At 41.7% G+C, this 15,956-nt stretch overlaps 1 protein-coding gene across 1 annotated transcript; it reads left to right on the top strand.

Moving 5' to 3' along the window:
• The first annotated feature begins 10,348 nt into the window (after positions 1–10,348).
• neurod6a (neuronal differentiation 6a) lies at positions 10,349–13,779 on the top strand. Its single transcript, XM_071415059.1, has 2 exons — positions 10,349–10,517; positions 10,999–13,779. The coding sequence occupies exon 2, from the start codon at positions 11,003–11,005 to the stop codon at positions 12,071–12,073; it is 1,071 nt and encodes a 356-aa protein (XP_071271160.1). The 5' UTR covers positions 10,349–10,517; positions 10,999–11,002; the 3' UTR covers positions 12,074–13,779.
• The last annotated feature ends 2,177 nt before the right edge of the window (positions 13,780–15,956 follow it).

Genomic DNA, 15,956 nt, shown 5'->3' with positions numbered 1-15,956 from the left:
AGCGTTCTATAGCTCATAGTGTAGTTAATCTCCTTCAACACCATTCTTCCATCTGTCACGCCCTGGCCATAGAGAGGTTTTTATTCTCTATTTTGGTTAGGCCAGGGTGTGCCTAGGGTGGGCATTCTAGTTTCTTTATTTCTATGTTTTCTGTTTCTTTGTGTTTGGCCGGGTGTGGTTCTCAATCAGAGGCAGCTGTCTATCGTTGTCTCTGATTGAGAACCATACTTAGGTAGTCCTTTTTTCCACCTGTCTTTGTGGGAAGTTGACTTTTGTTTAGGGCACATAGCCTTTATCTTCATGGTTTGTTTGTGTAGTGTTTGTTGTTTTGTTCGGCTCACCACGCTGCACCTTGGTCCTCTTCTTTTCACGGCCGTGACACCATCCATATTCATTAGCCTTATGGCACTGAATGCTTTTAAAACTGAAGGGCCATATGTGACTTATTGTTGTTCAACTTCTTGCTGTTATTCCATATTCCATGGTGGTTCACGGTGTTCCTTCACAGCCACACAGTACGTCCCTCCATCCGTCCGGCCGCTCGGGCCTGGCTCAACTGGAAAAGGCTGGGCAGTGGGCACAGCAGCCTGTCTGTGGGTGGCATGAACACAGCCGACTGGACAGACCCCAGAGAGACAGGCTGGAGGGTGGGCAGTGGGCAGCAGTGGACACGGCCGGGCCAGGCCATGACTAACGCAGCAGCAGCCCCAGAGCAGGCTGACCAGATGGGCCTATCAGATATCAGATTGGCTGAGAACAGAGAGAGAGAGAGATAACGTTCCAATGGGCACGACAATAACAAACCCATGCAGCTCACTGGCTGCTTAGTGTTACATCATGTATTTACTCACAAAGTGAGCAGCATTTATTAGGGGATTAATGGAGACTATGTTAGCATTTTGCCAGGTAGCATCTGTGATAACGATGAAGGGATACTCTGAAATTATACAGTCAGCTTTAATTCATGGTGTTTTTATTTTGAGACAATGTGTAGACAAGTAGACACAGATGATGAAACCTTTAACTTTTAAAACTATGCTGTTGCTTGTTTCAGATGTGTAGTGTAGTTATACCAGTGGAGGCTCCTCAGAGGAGGAAGGGGAGGACCATCCTCCTCAGTGAATTTCATAAAAATGTAAATTGTGAAACATTAAAAAGCTATATTAAACTATATTAAATATATTCAAATGTCACCAAATATTGATTAAAACACACTGATTTGCAGTGTGTTTTAGAGGAGGACAGTTAGTTTCCTTCCTCCTCTGGATACACTCAAAGAGAGAGAAAGACAATAGTTGACAATAGTTGAACAGTTCTTAAACAAATACATTTCTTCAAAAAGGAAGAAGCAAGAGAGAGAGGGAGAGCTATCTATATTTTGTAGTATTTTTTAATTTACTTACTTTACTAGCTAGTTTAGCCTACTCAAACACCCGGCTCGAACAGAGAGGGATGCTATGTTAGCTAGCAGGCCATGGGTATCCAACACTGGAACTCTTCCAAGTCAAGGTAAGCTTTTGGTTTTATTAAGTTATTGCCAGAGGGGCCCGCCGGTGTAACTGCTAAACTGCTTGCTGACTGCATGATTGTAACGGGTTTACTATTGCGTTAATTCTATTAGCTATGTTGACTATGACGTTAGCTAATATGATTACAATAATGTAGGCTGTGTGTAGCGGTTAGTGGTTATGATATGAAGGTTTGGCTTAGAAAGTTTTTTGGGGCTGGTCACAGACAGCTGATGTGTTGTGCACTGAAGACCACAAGCGAAGGGAAAAGGTGAGAGAGGAGGAGAGCTGGTAGATGTGCGAAGGAATTACATAGAGAAAAGTGGCTGCTATGAAAATGAACATGTGTTTGTGTATGATCAGGGTTGTGTTAGTTCTGTCGATTCTATTAAAAAACATCTTAAATGGAAGCAAACGGAATGAAATGGGGTTAAACATACCTGGATTTGTCCAATAGAAACTCTCGTTTGCAACTGTTGGACTAATGAGTACACCCTAGATCAGCTAGATTCAGGCAAGAGTGTGCAAGACGGTATTGAAGGTGTTACTGTTTGTCACCTTGATTACAAAAAATTATCTCGAACTGTGCACCTACGTTGTAAACGTTCATTCTTAGGCTAGGTTGTAGCATCGTCATGATGGGAATAGGAAAATGTGAGTATCATGTAGTAGCCTAAATCTATCAATGTTACATTGAGCTGGGTGAATGGAATATGAATGACAGTCATCCAATATCCTGTAATAGAAAAAAGGCCATGCTCATAAAAAAATGTATCGTCCTCCCTCATGTAATAATGTATTGTCCTCCCTTAAACAGCACAGACCATCACTGAGATGAATAGTGCATTCAGAAAGTATTCAGAACCCTTGACTTTTTCCACATTTTTGTTAAGTTACAGCCTTATTCTAAAATGGAAGAAATAAACTATTTCCCGCACCAATCTACACACAATACCCCGTAATGACAAAATGTAAGCAGGTTTTTAGACATTTTTGCTAATAAAAAAATATTATAAAAAAAAAAAACTTATTTACATAATTATTCAGACCCTTTGCTATGATATTCAAAATTGAGCTAAGGTGCATCATGTTTCCATTGATCATCCTTGAGATGTTTCTACAACTTGATTGTAGTCAACTTGTGGCAAATTCACTTGATTGGACATGATTTGAAAAGGCACACACACCTGTCTATATAAGGTCCCATAGTTGACAGTGCATGTCAGAGCAAAAACCAAGCCATAAGGTCGAAGAAATTGTCCGTAGAGCTGTGAGACAGGATTGTGTTGAGGCACAGATCTGGGGAAAGGTACCAAAAAATGTCTGCAGCATTGAAGGTCCCCAAGAACACAGTGGCCTCCTTAATTCTGAAATGGAAGAAGTTTGGAACCACCAAGACTCTTCCTAGAGCTGACCTGACGGCCAAATTGAGCAATTGGGGGAGAAGGGCATTGGTCAGGGAGGTGACCAAGAACCCGGTGGACAATCTGACAGAGCTCCAGAGTTCCTCTGTGGAGATGGGAGAACCTTCCAGAAGGACAACCATCTCTGCAACACTCTACCAATCAGGTCTTTCTAGTAGAGTGGCCAGACGGAAGCCACTCCTGAGTAAAAGTCACATGACAGCCCACTTGGAGTTTGCCGAAAGGCACCTAAAGACTCTCAGACCATGAGAAACAAGATTATCTGGTCTGATGAAACCAAGATTGAACTCTTTGGTCTGATTGCCAAACGTCACATCTGGAGGAAACCTGGCACCATCCCTACGGTGAAGCATGGTGGTGGCAGCATCATGCTGTGGGGATGTTTTTCAGTGACAGAGACTGGGAGACTAGTCAGGATCGAGAGAAAGATGAACGGAGCAAAGTACAAAGAGATCCTTGATGAAAACCTGCTCCAGAGAGCTCAGGACCTCAGACTGGGGCGAATGTTCACCTTCCAACAGTACAACGATCCTAAGCACACAGCCAAGACATTTACATTACATTTAAGTCATTTAGCAGACGCTCTTATCCAGAGCGACTTACAAATTGGTGCAGGAGTGTCTTTGGGACAAGTCTCTGAATGTCCTTGAGTGGCCCAGGCAGAGCCCGGATTTGAACACAATCAACATCTATGGAAAGCCCTGTGCAGCAATGCTCTCCATCCAACCTGACAGTGCTTGAGAGGATCTGCAGAGAAGAATGGGAGAAGCTCCCCAAATACAGGTGTGCCAAACTTATAGCATCATACCCAAGAAGAATTGAGGTTGTAATCGCTGACAAAGGTGCTTCAACAAAGTACTGAGCAAACAGTCTGAATACTCATGTAAATGTTATATTTTCATTTTATTTGTAATACATTTGTAGAAAAATATATATAGAAACCTGGTTTTGCTTTGTCATAATGGGATATTGTGTGTAGATTGATGGGTGGAGGAAAAAAACATTTGATCCATTTTAGAATACGGCTGTAACGTAACAAAATGCGGAAAATGTCAAGGGGTCTGAATATTTTACGAATGCACTGTACATATTTCTCTTCCTCAGTCTCTAACACACGGCCCATCCTTTAATGGCTCAGGAAATTAATCTCCACAACCATCCCAGATCACAGAGTCAAGTAGTGGTCCGAGTTCCCTCGGTGGCAGCACTGTGGCTGGATAGATTAGTTTAGTCAACAAGGCGGGGGAGAGGACGTGGTGCCAGGCCCTTGTTTCCAGTCTATGAATGCATCTCATCCACCAGACTGGAGGGAGAGGAGGGGAGGGAGGAGAATATGAAATTAGAGTCTAAGTAGGGACAGCTGTCTGTTGAAACCAAGGACATTTAACCATGTCCTGAGGGTCCAGAGACCCAACTAGACCAGCACGCCTCTCTAACCAACCCCACTCCAAGTATCAAGTCTCCCAGCACTGGTACCATTCAACAGAGGTGAAATGAGTTAAATCAAGCAACTCATTAGTACAAACCAACCAGATGGTATTTGTGCTTTTATTTGACATGTGCATTAACTTTCTGTAACGTTGAAAGGTGTGTTGGTGTTATTATGAGTTATGTGTTTGAGCTTGTTTCACTGTTTGTTTGTGTTCATGACATACTGTACATAGCTACGTACATATCTCTGCGCGTATGTATGTGTACATTTTACAACCCAACTCCATTTTCCTTTTCCCATGGCACACCAATCTTTCTTTACAGGAAGAGCAACATGAGTAAACAGTATGTGTGCGTTCAGTACAACGTCTCGACAGCCATTAGCGTCGTAGCAAGCTGTGTCATTTGCATCTGATCTCTCTCTTCTCTGCCGAAGCTCCTCTGTTTTCACACGGGTCATTAGCAACCACTATTAGAATGTAAGAGTTCTATTAGTGTTAAAGTGCTCAGCGATATTATACACTTCCATTGAAGAACACATGCAGATGCCAGCGAGATGGTTTCTGTTCGGGTTATAGAAATGGCAGCAGTGGTTCGTATGCATGTGCCTATGCATTTCCATCCATATCCATCAACTATCATGTCCATCCATCCATTCATGTATTAATGTGATCTTGATGTGATTTTTTGTAAAGGATTTCCAGGAAAGCGTCCAAAACAATATTTGCCTTAGTGCCTCGCTGTACAATAGGGTGCCGTTCCATTCCAGTTTAGACAATTAGATTGGCTTTGGAACAGAGGTTTGATGGCACGTGATAAAAATGACATTCCCACAACCAGCTGGGGCCCCACTAACTAAGCCATAACCTTCCTCTAACATTACTGAAATGCCACAACAACATGTAGGTCATATTACTGTATTTTAACTACAGTATCCAGTAAATATTGGACTTGGCCCAATACCACCCAAAACTGTACAAGCAACCTAGTACTGTCAGTGCTCTATTTGATTTATTAAACTAAATGTGCTGAAATTGTCCATATCTGGTAATATCTATGCTTACTTTGAGTACAATTTAAATGCTTCTTCTCCTCCAATCAAACTTGTATCTAATTATCAGTGACAGAACATGTACTTAACACTCATTAAATGAATAAAAATTACATTTCAAATGTCAAAGGTGTTGCACGGTGAGTGACAGATTTGTGAAATAAGAAGTGTCATTCCTGAATCCTGGCACATGTCTTACACAGAGGAAGCCAACACCTCCGTTGGAGAAGAAATCACTGGGCTCAAACTATATTCACTTTCTATTTCAAAGGTTGCAATTTGTTCATTTGTTTACACCTGCCAGCGGGGACACATGAAGGTGATTTTCATCATCTGAGAAACTGGGCAGAAGTCCAAGTTTCACGCCACAAAATAACAACCTTCATTGTGATGCCCTTTCCACCAACTAACCAACCACCCACCTCATATTATGAATAATAATGGCAGGTGATGTGACTCACCTCTGAGGATGCTGTGTTAGTCAATAATATAAACCTGTCTATACCTCCACTTATGAATATTGAATTTCCTTTAGGGATCAATAAAGTATTAGTCTATCTAATCTTGGCACCAAGATTGTTGTTTATTTGTCATTGTGAGCAAGTCCACTGGTATACTTGTGCCAGTGATAGACTCACATTCAGAAGCTGTCCTGTCTTCATGAATAGTCAAGCAGCTTAACTAAGAACAAACCTTCCAAGCTCCAGAGCCTGAGGAGGCAAGGTTCCCTAATCTGGACTGGGCATCGCCTGCAGGGACTATTGGCTAGAGAGCTGCCTCGGGCAGGTGGGGAGATTATTTATTTAAACTTCATTTTACCAGGTTAGTCAAGAGAGACCTGGAGGAGGCAGGGGAGACAGGGGGAGGTGGGTAGGGAGACAAGGGGAGGTACACTGAGGTAGATGGAGATGGGAAGGGTGGCAGGGGGAGACAGGGAGTGGCAGGGGGCTGCATATAGGCAGGACCCGGATTACCGAACAGGCACGCAGGGCACGTGTCCTGGGCCCCCCGAACTCCAGGGTTGGGGCCCCCCTGGAAGTCTGGAAGGCTCTAGATAGCAACATTTGTAGAATTTCAGGAAATTAGCTATAAAACAGCAAAAAAATCATCCCTGCCCCATGGCAAAAAGTGTAGAATTTCATTATAGAGTTATAAAAGGGGAAGGCACTGGAGGCAGGGGGAGACAGGGGAGGTAGGGGAGGCAGGAGGAGACTAGGGGAGGCAGGAGGAGACAGGGGGAGGCAGGGGACTTAAGTGGTATGGAGACTGTAGGAGGCAATGGAAGTAGCCAGATCCCTTGCCAAACCCCCCTCCCCAGTCCCCGAGTCCCCAGACTCAGTCTCTGCCAGCCAGTCTCCCCACAGCAATAACCACCAGAGGTAAGATGTAGGGTGGCTCAGGGATGTTCACACAACATGCATCCTGCAGGAACTCAGGTGAACTAACAGCCAAAGGGCTGGAGCGAAGAAAACCCTGGCCTGATCTCTAATTCTGGCACGGCAAAGATATTAACAACACTCAAATCAACATAGCTGGCATCCACTCACCCTCTGCTCCTCCCCGGTCTCAATCCCTTGGTGACATCGTTGGCTGAATTCAGCAACAAAATGTAAAATAATTTGACACATCAACCCTGCTGGAACTGAACAATACTTCATTTTCATAAATTATTGGAAGTCAAACCTCTGAATCCCTCCTAATATCTGGCATAACACGGAAAGGTTATGATGAAAAATAAATGTTATACTGTGGCCAGAATATGCATCAAATGTTGTTTGCACGCTAAATGACATGGGGTCAAATAGAGTTTGAATTTATGAAAATACCTCAGTAGATAGGAAATTAGCTCATTCTACAAAAGCCTAAAGTAGAATGTTAGATATTGATCGTAGTACTTCACCAATTCCACCCCTTACTATTAAGATTAACAACAAATAATCAGCGAACTATTAGGTTACAATGTTAAAAATGTTGGTCAAATAGAGTAAAACACACATTTCTTTGAAACAGTTCCCATTGCACCAGAGCTTCCCACCAAGGTAACCAATTAGCATTCTGATTTCTAAAACATTAATGAATTATTCACAGCTCCATATTTCCATACCATTAACAGGCTATGTGTCTTACACCTGGGTACCTTTGTATGTCAACACTTCTGTTTATTTTTTATCCAAGTTTTCAACCTGAGACAGAAGTAAATTAATATTTTCACACAAGGGATATAGAAACAGACTCTTTAAGCAAACTACAGCTCTGAAATGAAAGTGTGAAAAGTCTTCACTTTTCCAGGGCTGGGCCTTTTACATTTGGTATCCAAGCTTTTTGTATTCTATTACAATTGAACATTTAAATATTTAAAGCATTGATATCAACATAAAAGAGACAGTCAGTAAGAGAGACACCAAGAATACCTTTGATGCTATTAGAGATCTCAATGACATTCTTTGTTTGCACCCTGTCTGTCTTAAACATCTAATAATTAAAACGCTGGATGACATTCTACACCAAGCATGGTATAAATACAAAGGATGATATGTTCCCTTTTTATAAATGTTTTTTAATCACAACCCCTTCATTTAATTATTCTTCTTTACAACAGTAGTGAGCAAGCGTCTTTTTATATATATTTTTATTTATTTATTTATTTAAGTAAGCACGTGCACTATTTCGGAGCTGGGGTGTGTATTAAATGTTTTATGTGAAATGGGATGGGTCTAGTCTCTCTCCTTTCTCCTGCACAATGATTTATGGCCCAAAAAGACCAGAGAACTAATTAACAGAGTAATTAATTAATATAAATTTGCATATTTGCATTTGCAATTAGTGCAGTCAAGTGATTAGTCTGAAATGGGAAGTTTGACTCATCAGATGTTGGTGTGTGTACTGGACCGGAAAGCTTGTCGCCAGCTGAGGCATATATAGAGGGGGGCGAGGTGGGCAGGCTGAGATGGAGGTGTGTGTGTGTGTGTGTGTGTGTGTGTGTGTGTGTGTGTGTGTGTGTGTGTGTGTGTGTGTGTGTGTGTGTGTGTGTGTGTGTGTGTGTGTGCGTGCGTGCGTGCGTGCGTGCGTGCGTGCGTGCGTGCGTGCCTGCGTGCGTGCGTGCGTGCATGCGTGCAGACTCATAAACATGAGCATGGACTGATACATACCAATCAAGCATGAAACATCTAGTCAACCACCAACCAGAGATGCCACCCACTCAAATGTTAGTTTTCCCCCTAAATCCCGAATGTAAATACTAGTGAATCTACGATATTCCTTAACGAGTATAAAAATGTTATTAGGTAGAAGCATGTGGCTTTCTTGGTGTCTCTGAGTTGATTGGCACCAGTGAAATTGTTCCTCATAACCCTCATTTTCCACAGACCACCAACAGACGTATCATTTTAATGTTTTCATCTTTCACAAGAGATTAGCAAATGACTGGCTTGTTCATCATATCTGATAGGACAAAAGCAGCTATGGAGGCAGCCCGGTCCCTAACTGGTATTTGAATGCGTGGGAGTCATATGTCCTTCAAATTAACAGAAGAATACAGGCAGATGTACAAGTCACCTCCCAGATTAACCCCAAATCACAGGATAAGGAACAAACGTGTTAATGCTTGGTCATCTGGTTCAATAAAGGTTAAAGGTATAACAATCTAGTATGATGGATATAGGGCAAATATAAAGACAGGCTATTCATATTGTCAACTCATATACATGAGCATGGACTGATACATACCAATCAAGCATGAAACATCTAGTCAACTACCAACCAGAGATTCAGAGATGCCACCACTCAAATGTTAATGTTTCCCCTAAATCCAGAATGTAAATACTAGTGAATGTAAATACTTGTCTCGAGGACCACAATGGAAATAAGTTCAAGACGTTATTGTGGATTATCCTCGATGATTTTACTCATGTATGGCTTTTTCAAGTGTTATGTGTGCTTGCTTTATTTAAATGGTCGAAATTAATAAACTAAACTCAAAACACCTTTGATCTCAATCAACCCTCCATTCTCAGTTATCAAATAACAATTGAGTTTACTCTACGGTAACAATAAACAGTTCATATTGAAAGATGTTGTGTGCAACTATGGAATGAGGCACACTAGTATTATGATTGGCCTCTGGAGGCCTATTGGTATGAAGCTGTATTACTCAACACATCCATAACCGGTGTTAGTGTATATTAATGCTAGCTAATCGCAGGGTATTATTTTTATGACACTCCTCTCCCAAAAAGTCTACATTTAGGAGAGGCCTTGGGAATCTCCCGATCAGTGCAAACTCAGCCAATTGGCAAACGCCCTTGACAACATGACCCAAAAGACAGGAGCTATCAATCATGTCACTCTAGCTGTCACTCATTTGTATAACCTAAGCAACTTCTGAAGTGGGTATTTCTGGCTTGTATGCATTACATGCATTTCATGTAATGTTTTATGTACATTCAACATAGCATGTCATCAACATTGAATTCAATACAATTGCTTAAAACAACATCCTTAATTCCCACGTAATTGCCTTGCTTTTATCATTTACAATCCACGCATTACCATTCCCTGAGACAGTACATGGATATTCACATGGAATACATCTATTCTCTGGAATTTACATGCATCTGTTGTGTTATCTGTTCTTTGTGTGAGGTCCCTACTGGTTTCCTCCCGTTCCTAAAGAAGCCATAGGGAAGCTTTGCGATGTTTCCCAGAAGCAAGAAGCATGCCAGATGATCAGGGAGAAATTCAACAGTCCCTCGAGACCACACCACGTGGCCAACGCTGCCAGGTGACGTCATCAGCAGATGGCATGGGTACCAGCTCCGGCGGTTGGCATCGGTGTCATTTCTCAAAGAGAGAGAGAGGGGGGAGAGAGAGAGAGAGAGAGAGAGAGAGAGAGAGAGAGAGAGAGAGAGAGAGAGAGAGAGAGAGAGAGAGAGAGAGAGAGAGAGAGAGAGAGAGAGAGAGAGAGAGAGAGAGAAAAGACAAGGAGAAGAAGGAGAGTAGAACCACTCTGGTGCTATCTCCCATCGCGATAACAAAAAGGTGCTGGCGCGTAAAGCTACCTGGAAGGCTATTGAGAAGATGTGCACTGTTTGACACAGCATCCAGGTGAGGGAGAAAATGCATGTAGACTGAGTGTGGGGGGAAAGGGAATGAATTGGTGTCATGTTGTGGGATTGAAATTGAATTGAAATCAAAGTATCTAGCAAAATGATCGTTTATAATTGGGGTTTAAAAGGATGCTCAATTGAATTAATGAATTAGTTAATGGTAGGGTGTCTAGGCTACTGTCCTTATCATTTGATTATTTCCAGTAATAGGCTAATCATGTAAAGATGTATACTAAAGTCATACAGATGCATAAATGTAGACATCTATATGTAGACATCTATATGATATAGACCTTTATAGATATATTTCAAGAAAATTGAATGATTATAGCCTATAATATTCAATTCGGTTGGATGTAAATTTGTCCAGATAAGGCCATGGGTAAAATATAATGCTAAGAATGTTAATAAATGTCTAATGATAAAATAACGGATAACGTCTGACTAATCAGCCGTATCTTCCCTCTGTCACGCTGAAGAACGATGTTGACCTTACCGTTTGATGAGCCAGCAATGAGGCCAGGGACCGGGACCCAGTTTGGGGCCAACTTCCCTCTAGACTGCGTGCGCGAGATCAAGGTCAGTAAACAAGAACCTTTCCTAAAAGCAGCCGATACCATCTCCATCTCCCAGACCCACATCAAAACCACGGAGGATGAGTTAGACTCGGAGAGGGATGAGGACGAGAGAGAGGAGCTAGGCCAAGAAGACGAGGACGTGGACGGTTTACCAGGAAGGAGGAGAGGCCCACGTAAAAAGAAGATGACCAAGGGGCGCGTGGACAGAGTGAAGATTCGGCGCCAGGAGGCCAACGCGCGCGAGCGGAGCAGGATGCACGGGCTGAACGACGCGCTGGACTGCCTGCGCAAAGTCGTGCCCTGCTACTCCAAGACGCAGAAGCTGTCCAAGATTGAGACTCTCCGACTGGCCAAGAACTACATCTGGGCGCTGTCGGAGATCCTCAGCACCGGCAAGAGACCCGACCTATTGGCATTTGTCCAGGCGCTCTGCAAGGGACTGTCTCAGCCAACCACCAACTTAGTGGCGGGCTGTCTCCAGCTCAATGCCAGAAATGTCATCACGGACCACAACGGAGAGACATCTTTCACTGGTAGGTCCCCATTCGACGCTATGTACCCTGCGCCTTATCACAGTTCCACCGAGGCTGTAGCGTCTTCAGGCCACGGCAGCAGCACCATGGACAGCGCCAAACCTTTCAGACCATTTAGCTCCTACTGCAGTGCCTACGAGTCCTTCTACGAGAGCACGTCCCCAGAATGTTCGAGCCCTCAATTCGACAGTGGTGCTCTGAGCCCTCCAATCAACTTTAACGGGATATTCTCCCTAAAGCACGAAGAGCCAGCTGACTATGGAAAGAGCTGTCATTACGGTATGCGGTACTGCGCGGCGGTGGCGGGTCGCAACTCCATCGGTCAGAACTCAATGTCACGGGGGTCCTCTGACATCCGGGATATCCATGTCCCCTATGACATCCACCTCCGCAGCCAGTTCTACCCAATGCAGGAGGAACTAAACACGCCCTTTCATAATTGATAAGAGAAAAGTCAAATGTGACCAGCTTATAGTGGAGTAGCCTAATTAGGCTAAAATACAGAACCCACACATGTATTACTGAAAACTTGGCCCATTTTGGGCACTTCCCACTGGGCACACACTGGTTGAATCAACGTTGTTTTCATGTCATTTCAACGAAATTACGTTGAACCAACGTGGATTAGAAGTTGAATTGACGTCTGTGCCCAGAGGGTTGGTTGTGGTGTGGGCCATCTGATGTATAGTCACTTATTCATTGTAATTGAATGTTAATTGTCCTGAGGGTAAATACGTTTTGTAGTGGGATCATTTTAGGGAAAACACACCATGCAGGCAAAGGAAACAAACAGAGGTCTGGGAGATTGTCAAATAGCGTTCAGTTAATAGGCCCACTACATCTCCTGTAATAGTCAAGAAGTAGGATAAGTGACACACATGGATAGGCTATGTTTATTCACAAATTGTTATGCAAGAACATTCTTTTTGGAAATAATTTGTTGATGTCCTTACACATTGAAGTAGTATACCAAACTATACTTATGCTGAATATGCTCTATTCCTAATTGTATTAATCCAAAGGGTAATGTGACATGATGGAGTTCGGCCTAGTGATGCAACGTCTTAAATAAGACAGCAATAAAAGGCGAAGGGAACTACAGTATGCAATAAAGAACTCCATGCAGTCTGAGACAACTCTATTATTACCCACTAAACGTGCAGGTCAGTAGGGCACCAGTCAACTGGAACAAATTGGCTATTAGAAGACGCTTCAGACAATTCCTATACGTTTTCATTGCCTCAAGTGTTACAGAAGTTGTTCCAAGCCAGGCTTGTATTTATTTGTAAGTTATTTAATATGGATTTATTTATCTAGATATCATTTGTCTATGGATGGTAGACATATGTAAATAAATGTTCACATATTGTGTGTTTTCTACAGTGTCAAACGTTGTGTTAATTATCAAGTGAAATATGAATCGAAGAATGTACAGTTATCCTATTTATAAAATATGAAATACACGTGTCACTGAATAGATGTTTAAAAGGGGGAACATAACCCTTTGTATTTATAACATGTTTAAAATTCATCTGAAAATGACATTGGAATGAATCTCGTTATTCAGGTTATAGCCTATCTCGTTGTTCAAGTTATAGCCTATGCCTTGTGACAAATTAATCAATATAGGCCTACACACATTTCTGATATTGGAACTGAACTCGCTATCTTTCTTATTTCTTGCAACAAATCAATGCACATTTTTGTATATAGTGGGCACATTCGATTTGGTACCGAGGACTATTGTTTACATGTTAATATTTTGTCTATTCATATGCAACTATGGAGAGAATTTTAGTCTACTTTGTTTCCTAAATTCTCATCTTAGAAATATTGGCCTATAGGCATAAAGCTTATTTTAGCTCTTTAGTAATGGAATACTTTTATAACAATAATGTTAGGCAAATTATTAACATCTCTTTATGGAAAATTCTCACGTAATAATTTCGTTTATATTAATAGGCTGTCTTGCCTTAATTTGAAATGTATATTTGGCACACACCAATCATGTAATTATTGTATTATTCAATGAAGTGTTCGTGGGGGTATAGTGCGCTTCTGGGTTTTTCCCTTCGTTCAAATTTGTATCTGGTAATGGGATTGTTTTATAAACAACATAACGTTGAATAAAATGGAATTAAAGAGCCTACATTGTTTTCCGTGTTTGCCGAATGTATAAATCAATGCATAAGGTTTTTCAGTGATAATGTGACGTTCAAAGACATTATCGAACACGAATGACTGATGGCTTTTGTAATAATATTCTATTTCAGAGTTTATGAAACGAACCTACCTGAATTCATTGTTAGTCACACAATCAATGTAATCATGCGACATGCTTTCATTTGACCGTATTATTAAGCAATATTTAGTTGCAAATGTAATTGAATAACATAATTATACTGTCCACACTACCCATTTGACCTTTCGATTATAGGCTGGCAACCTCAAATAGCCTATGTCCAAAAATCCCACAGAAATTGATACATTTTATTCACCCGAAAATAGTTTGTATTTCTTGGGGGGAGAAAATGTATCTCTACTTAATGAATAAATCAGTTAGAGAAAGACAACATCTAAATGTGTGTGTTAGAGAGAGAAAGAGAGAGAGAGGGAGAGGTGGGCATGCGTCCATTGTAAGCCTGTGCCATAAATGTCGCCAAGTTGGGTGCTATAACTGCGTGGACTTCAGCCAGATAGCGACAGACTGCAGATCAGAAGCTTGCTGGGAAGCGTCGTAGGCTATAGGTCGCGCTAATCCCCTGGCGAATGTGCATTGTCATCCTGAGAAATTAGTCCGCGGGTGCACAAGACCATGCAAATACAAAACATGATTTGACAGGTTACCTTCAAAGAGCTCTGTTAAAAAGACATGTTCCGTATCCACTCAGATATCATGGATAGGCTACTTGAATTCACTTGCCTTAAAGATCTATAAAACTACAGTAAAACAAGGTCCAATCAGTCGTCTACATTTTAGGTCACAACATAATCGCTACATTTTAGTTTAGCCTACTTGTGAATGGCGCATTCCCTGATAGTTCTGCTCTGGGGCAAGATGTGTAGTAGGCCTATCGCTGGGTCAAATATTGCACCTTTCAATTGAAAACCAATGCATATTTGAAGATAATTAAGTTTATTAACAAACATTTTCCAAATAAGAAAAATTAAGAACTAGCTACAAAGGCTGTAAAATGAAATACAGAATATGAGCCATTACCTGCTAATATCTAGTACTAATGAAATACAGAGTACCAGCCATTACCTTCTAATATGTACTACTAATGAAATACAGAGTACCAGCCGTTACCTGCTAATATCTCGTACTAATGAAATACAGAGTACCAGCCATTACCTACTAATATCTAGTACTAATGAAATATAGAGTACCAGCCATTACCTGCTAATATCTAGTACTAATGAAATAGGAACACCTCTAGCTTTTGACAGACTGGTGCAAAAATGATACCTGTGAATTAACAAGTGCATTTGATGAGCTTGTAATTCTTGGGCTGCATATGTAAGTGTCATATAACCCAAAGTGGTGATACTTCACATGATGAAGAGAGAAAGAGCCTAGCAGACAGCATATGTTCCTATTTCAGGAGACAAAACTGTCTCCTGACAGAGGCCCACAAAGGAGCAGAAAAATCCCAATGTGTACTACATCTATCCAAGCTTTTTTGTCACTTAGTTACTGCATTAACAACTTCAAGATTGATGTGTGTTATGCTATATAAAAGGTGTTATAGGGATGAACTGTAAAATGTGGCTGAGAAAAGCCTACCATATCCACATCCACTTCACTTTCTTTCTTTACCAATGGAAACTGGGACAGTTTTCAGTTATTACATTTGAGGGCTGACCTAGGATCTGTAGAAGAGGGGTTTATTGACCTAAAGCCAGCTAACCGATATCAGCCTTTCATCAATGCCCTTAATACGGACAGCTCTGTGTGTGTGTGTGTGTGTGTGTGTGTGTGTGTGTGTGTGTGTGTGTGTGTGTGTGTGTGTGTGTGTGTGTGTGTGTGTGTGTGTGTGTGTGTGTGTGTGTGTGTGTGTGTGTGTGTGTGTGTGTGTGTGTGTGTGTGTGTGTGTGTGTGTGTGTGTGTGTGTGTGTGTGAGTGTGTGTGTGTGTTGGGGGTTAACAGACACCTGAGTACCTCTATAGAGAAACGTCCTCCTGAATGAATAGCCTGTTAATAATACCGTCCCCGTAATTACAAGTGAAACATGTTGTGCTCCTGTGATGTTGATTTATCTGTGTGGGGCTCCATGACGGTGGCCCACTCCTCTCACCTCTACTTCTACTTGGCTCAGAGATGTC

This window comes from Salvelinus alpinus, chromosome 8, assembly GCF_045679555.1.
Source record: "Salvelinus alpinus chromosome 8, SLU_Salpinus.1, whole genome shotgun sequence".
Lineage (NCBI taxonomy): Eukaryota > Metazoa > Chordata > Actinopteri > Salmoniformes > Salmonidae > Salvelinus > Salvelinus alpinus.
The sequence above is the reverse complement of the archived record's forward strand: the minus strand, read 5'-3'. Positions and strand labels throughout refer to the sequence as shown.

Excerpts from the sequence above, each read along its gene's own strand:
- neurod6a (XM_071415059.1), top strand. The coding sequence starts at position 11,003 with ATGTTGACCTTACCGTTTGATGAGCCAGCAATGAGGCCAGGGACCGGG.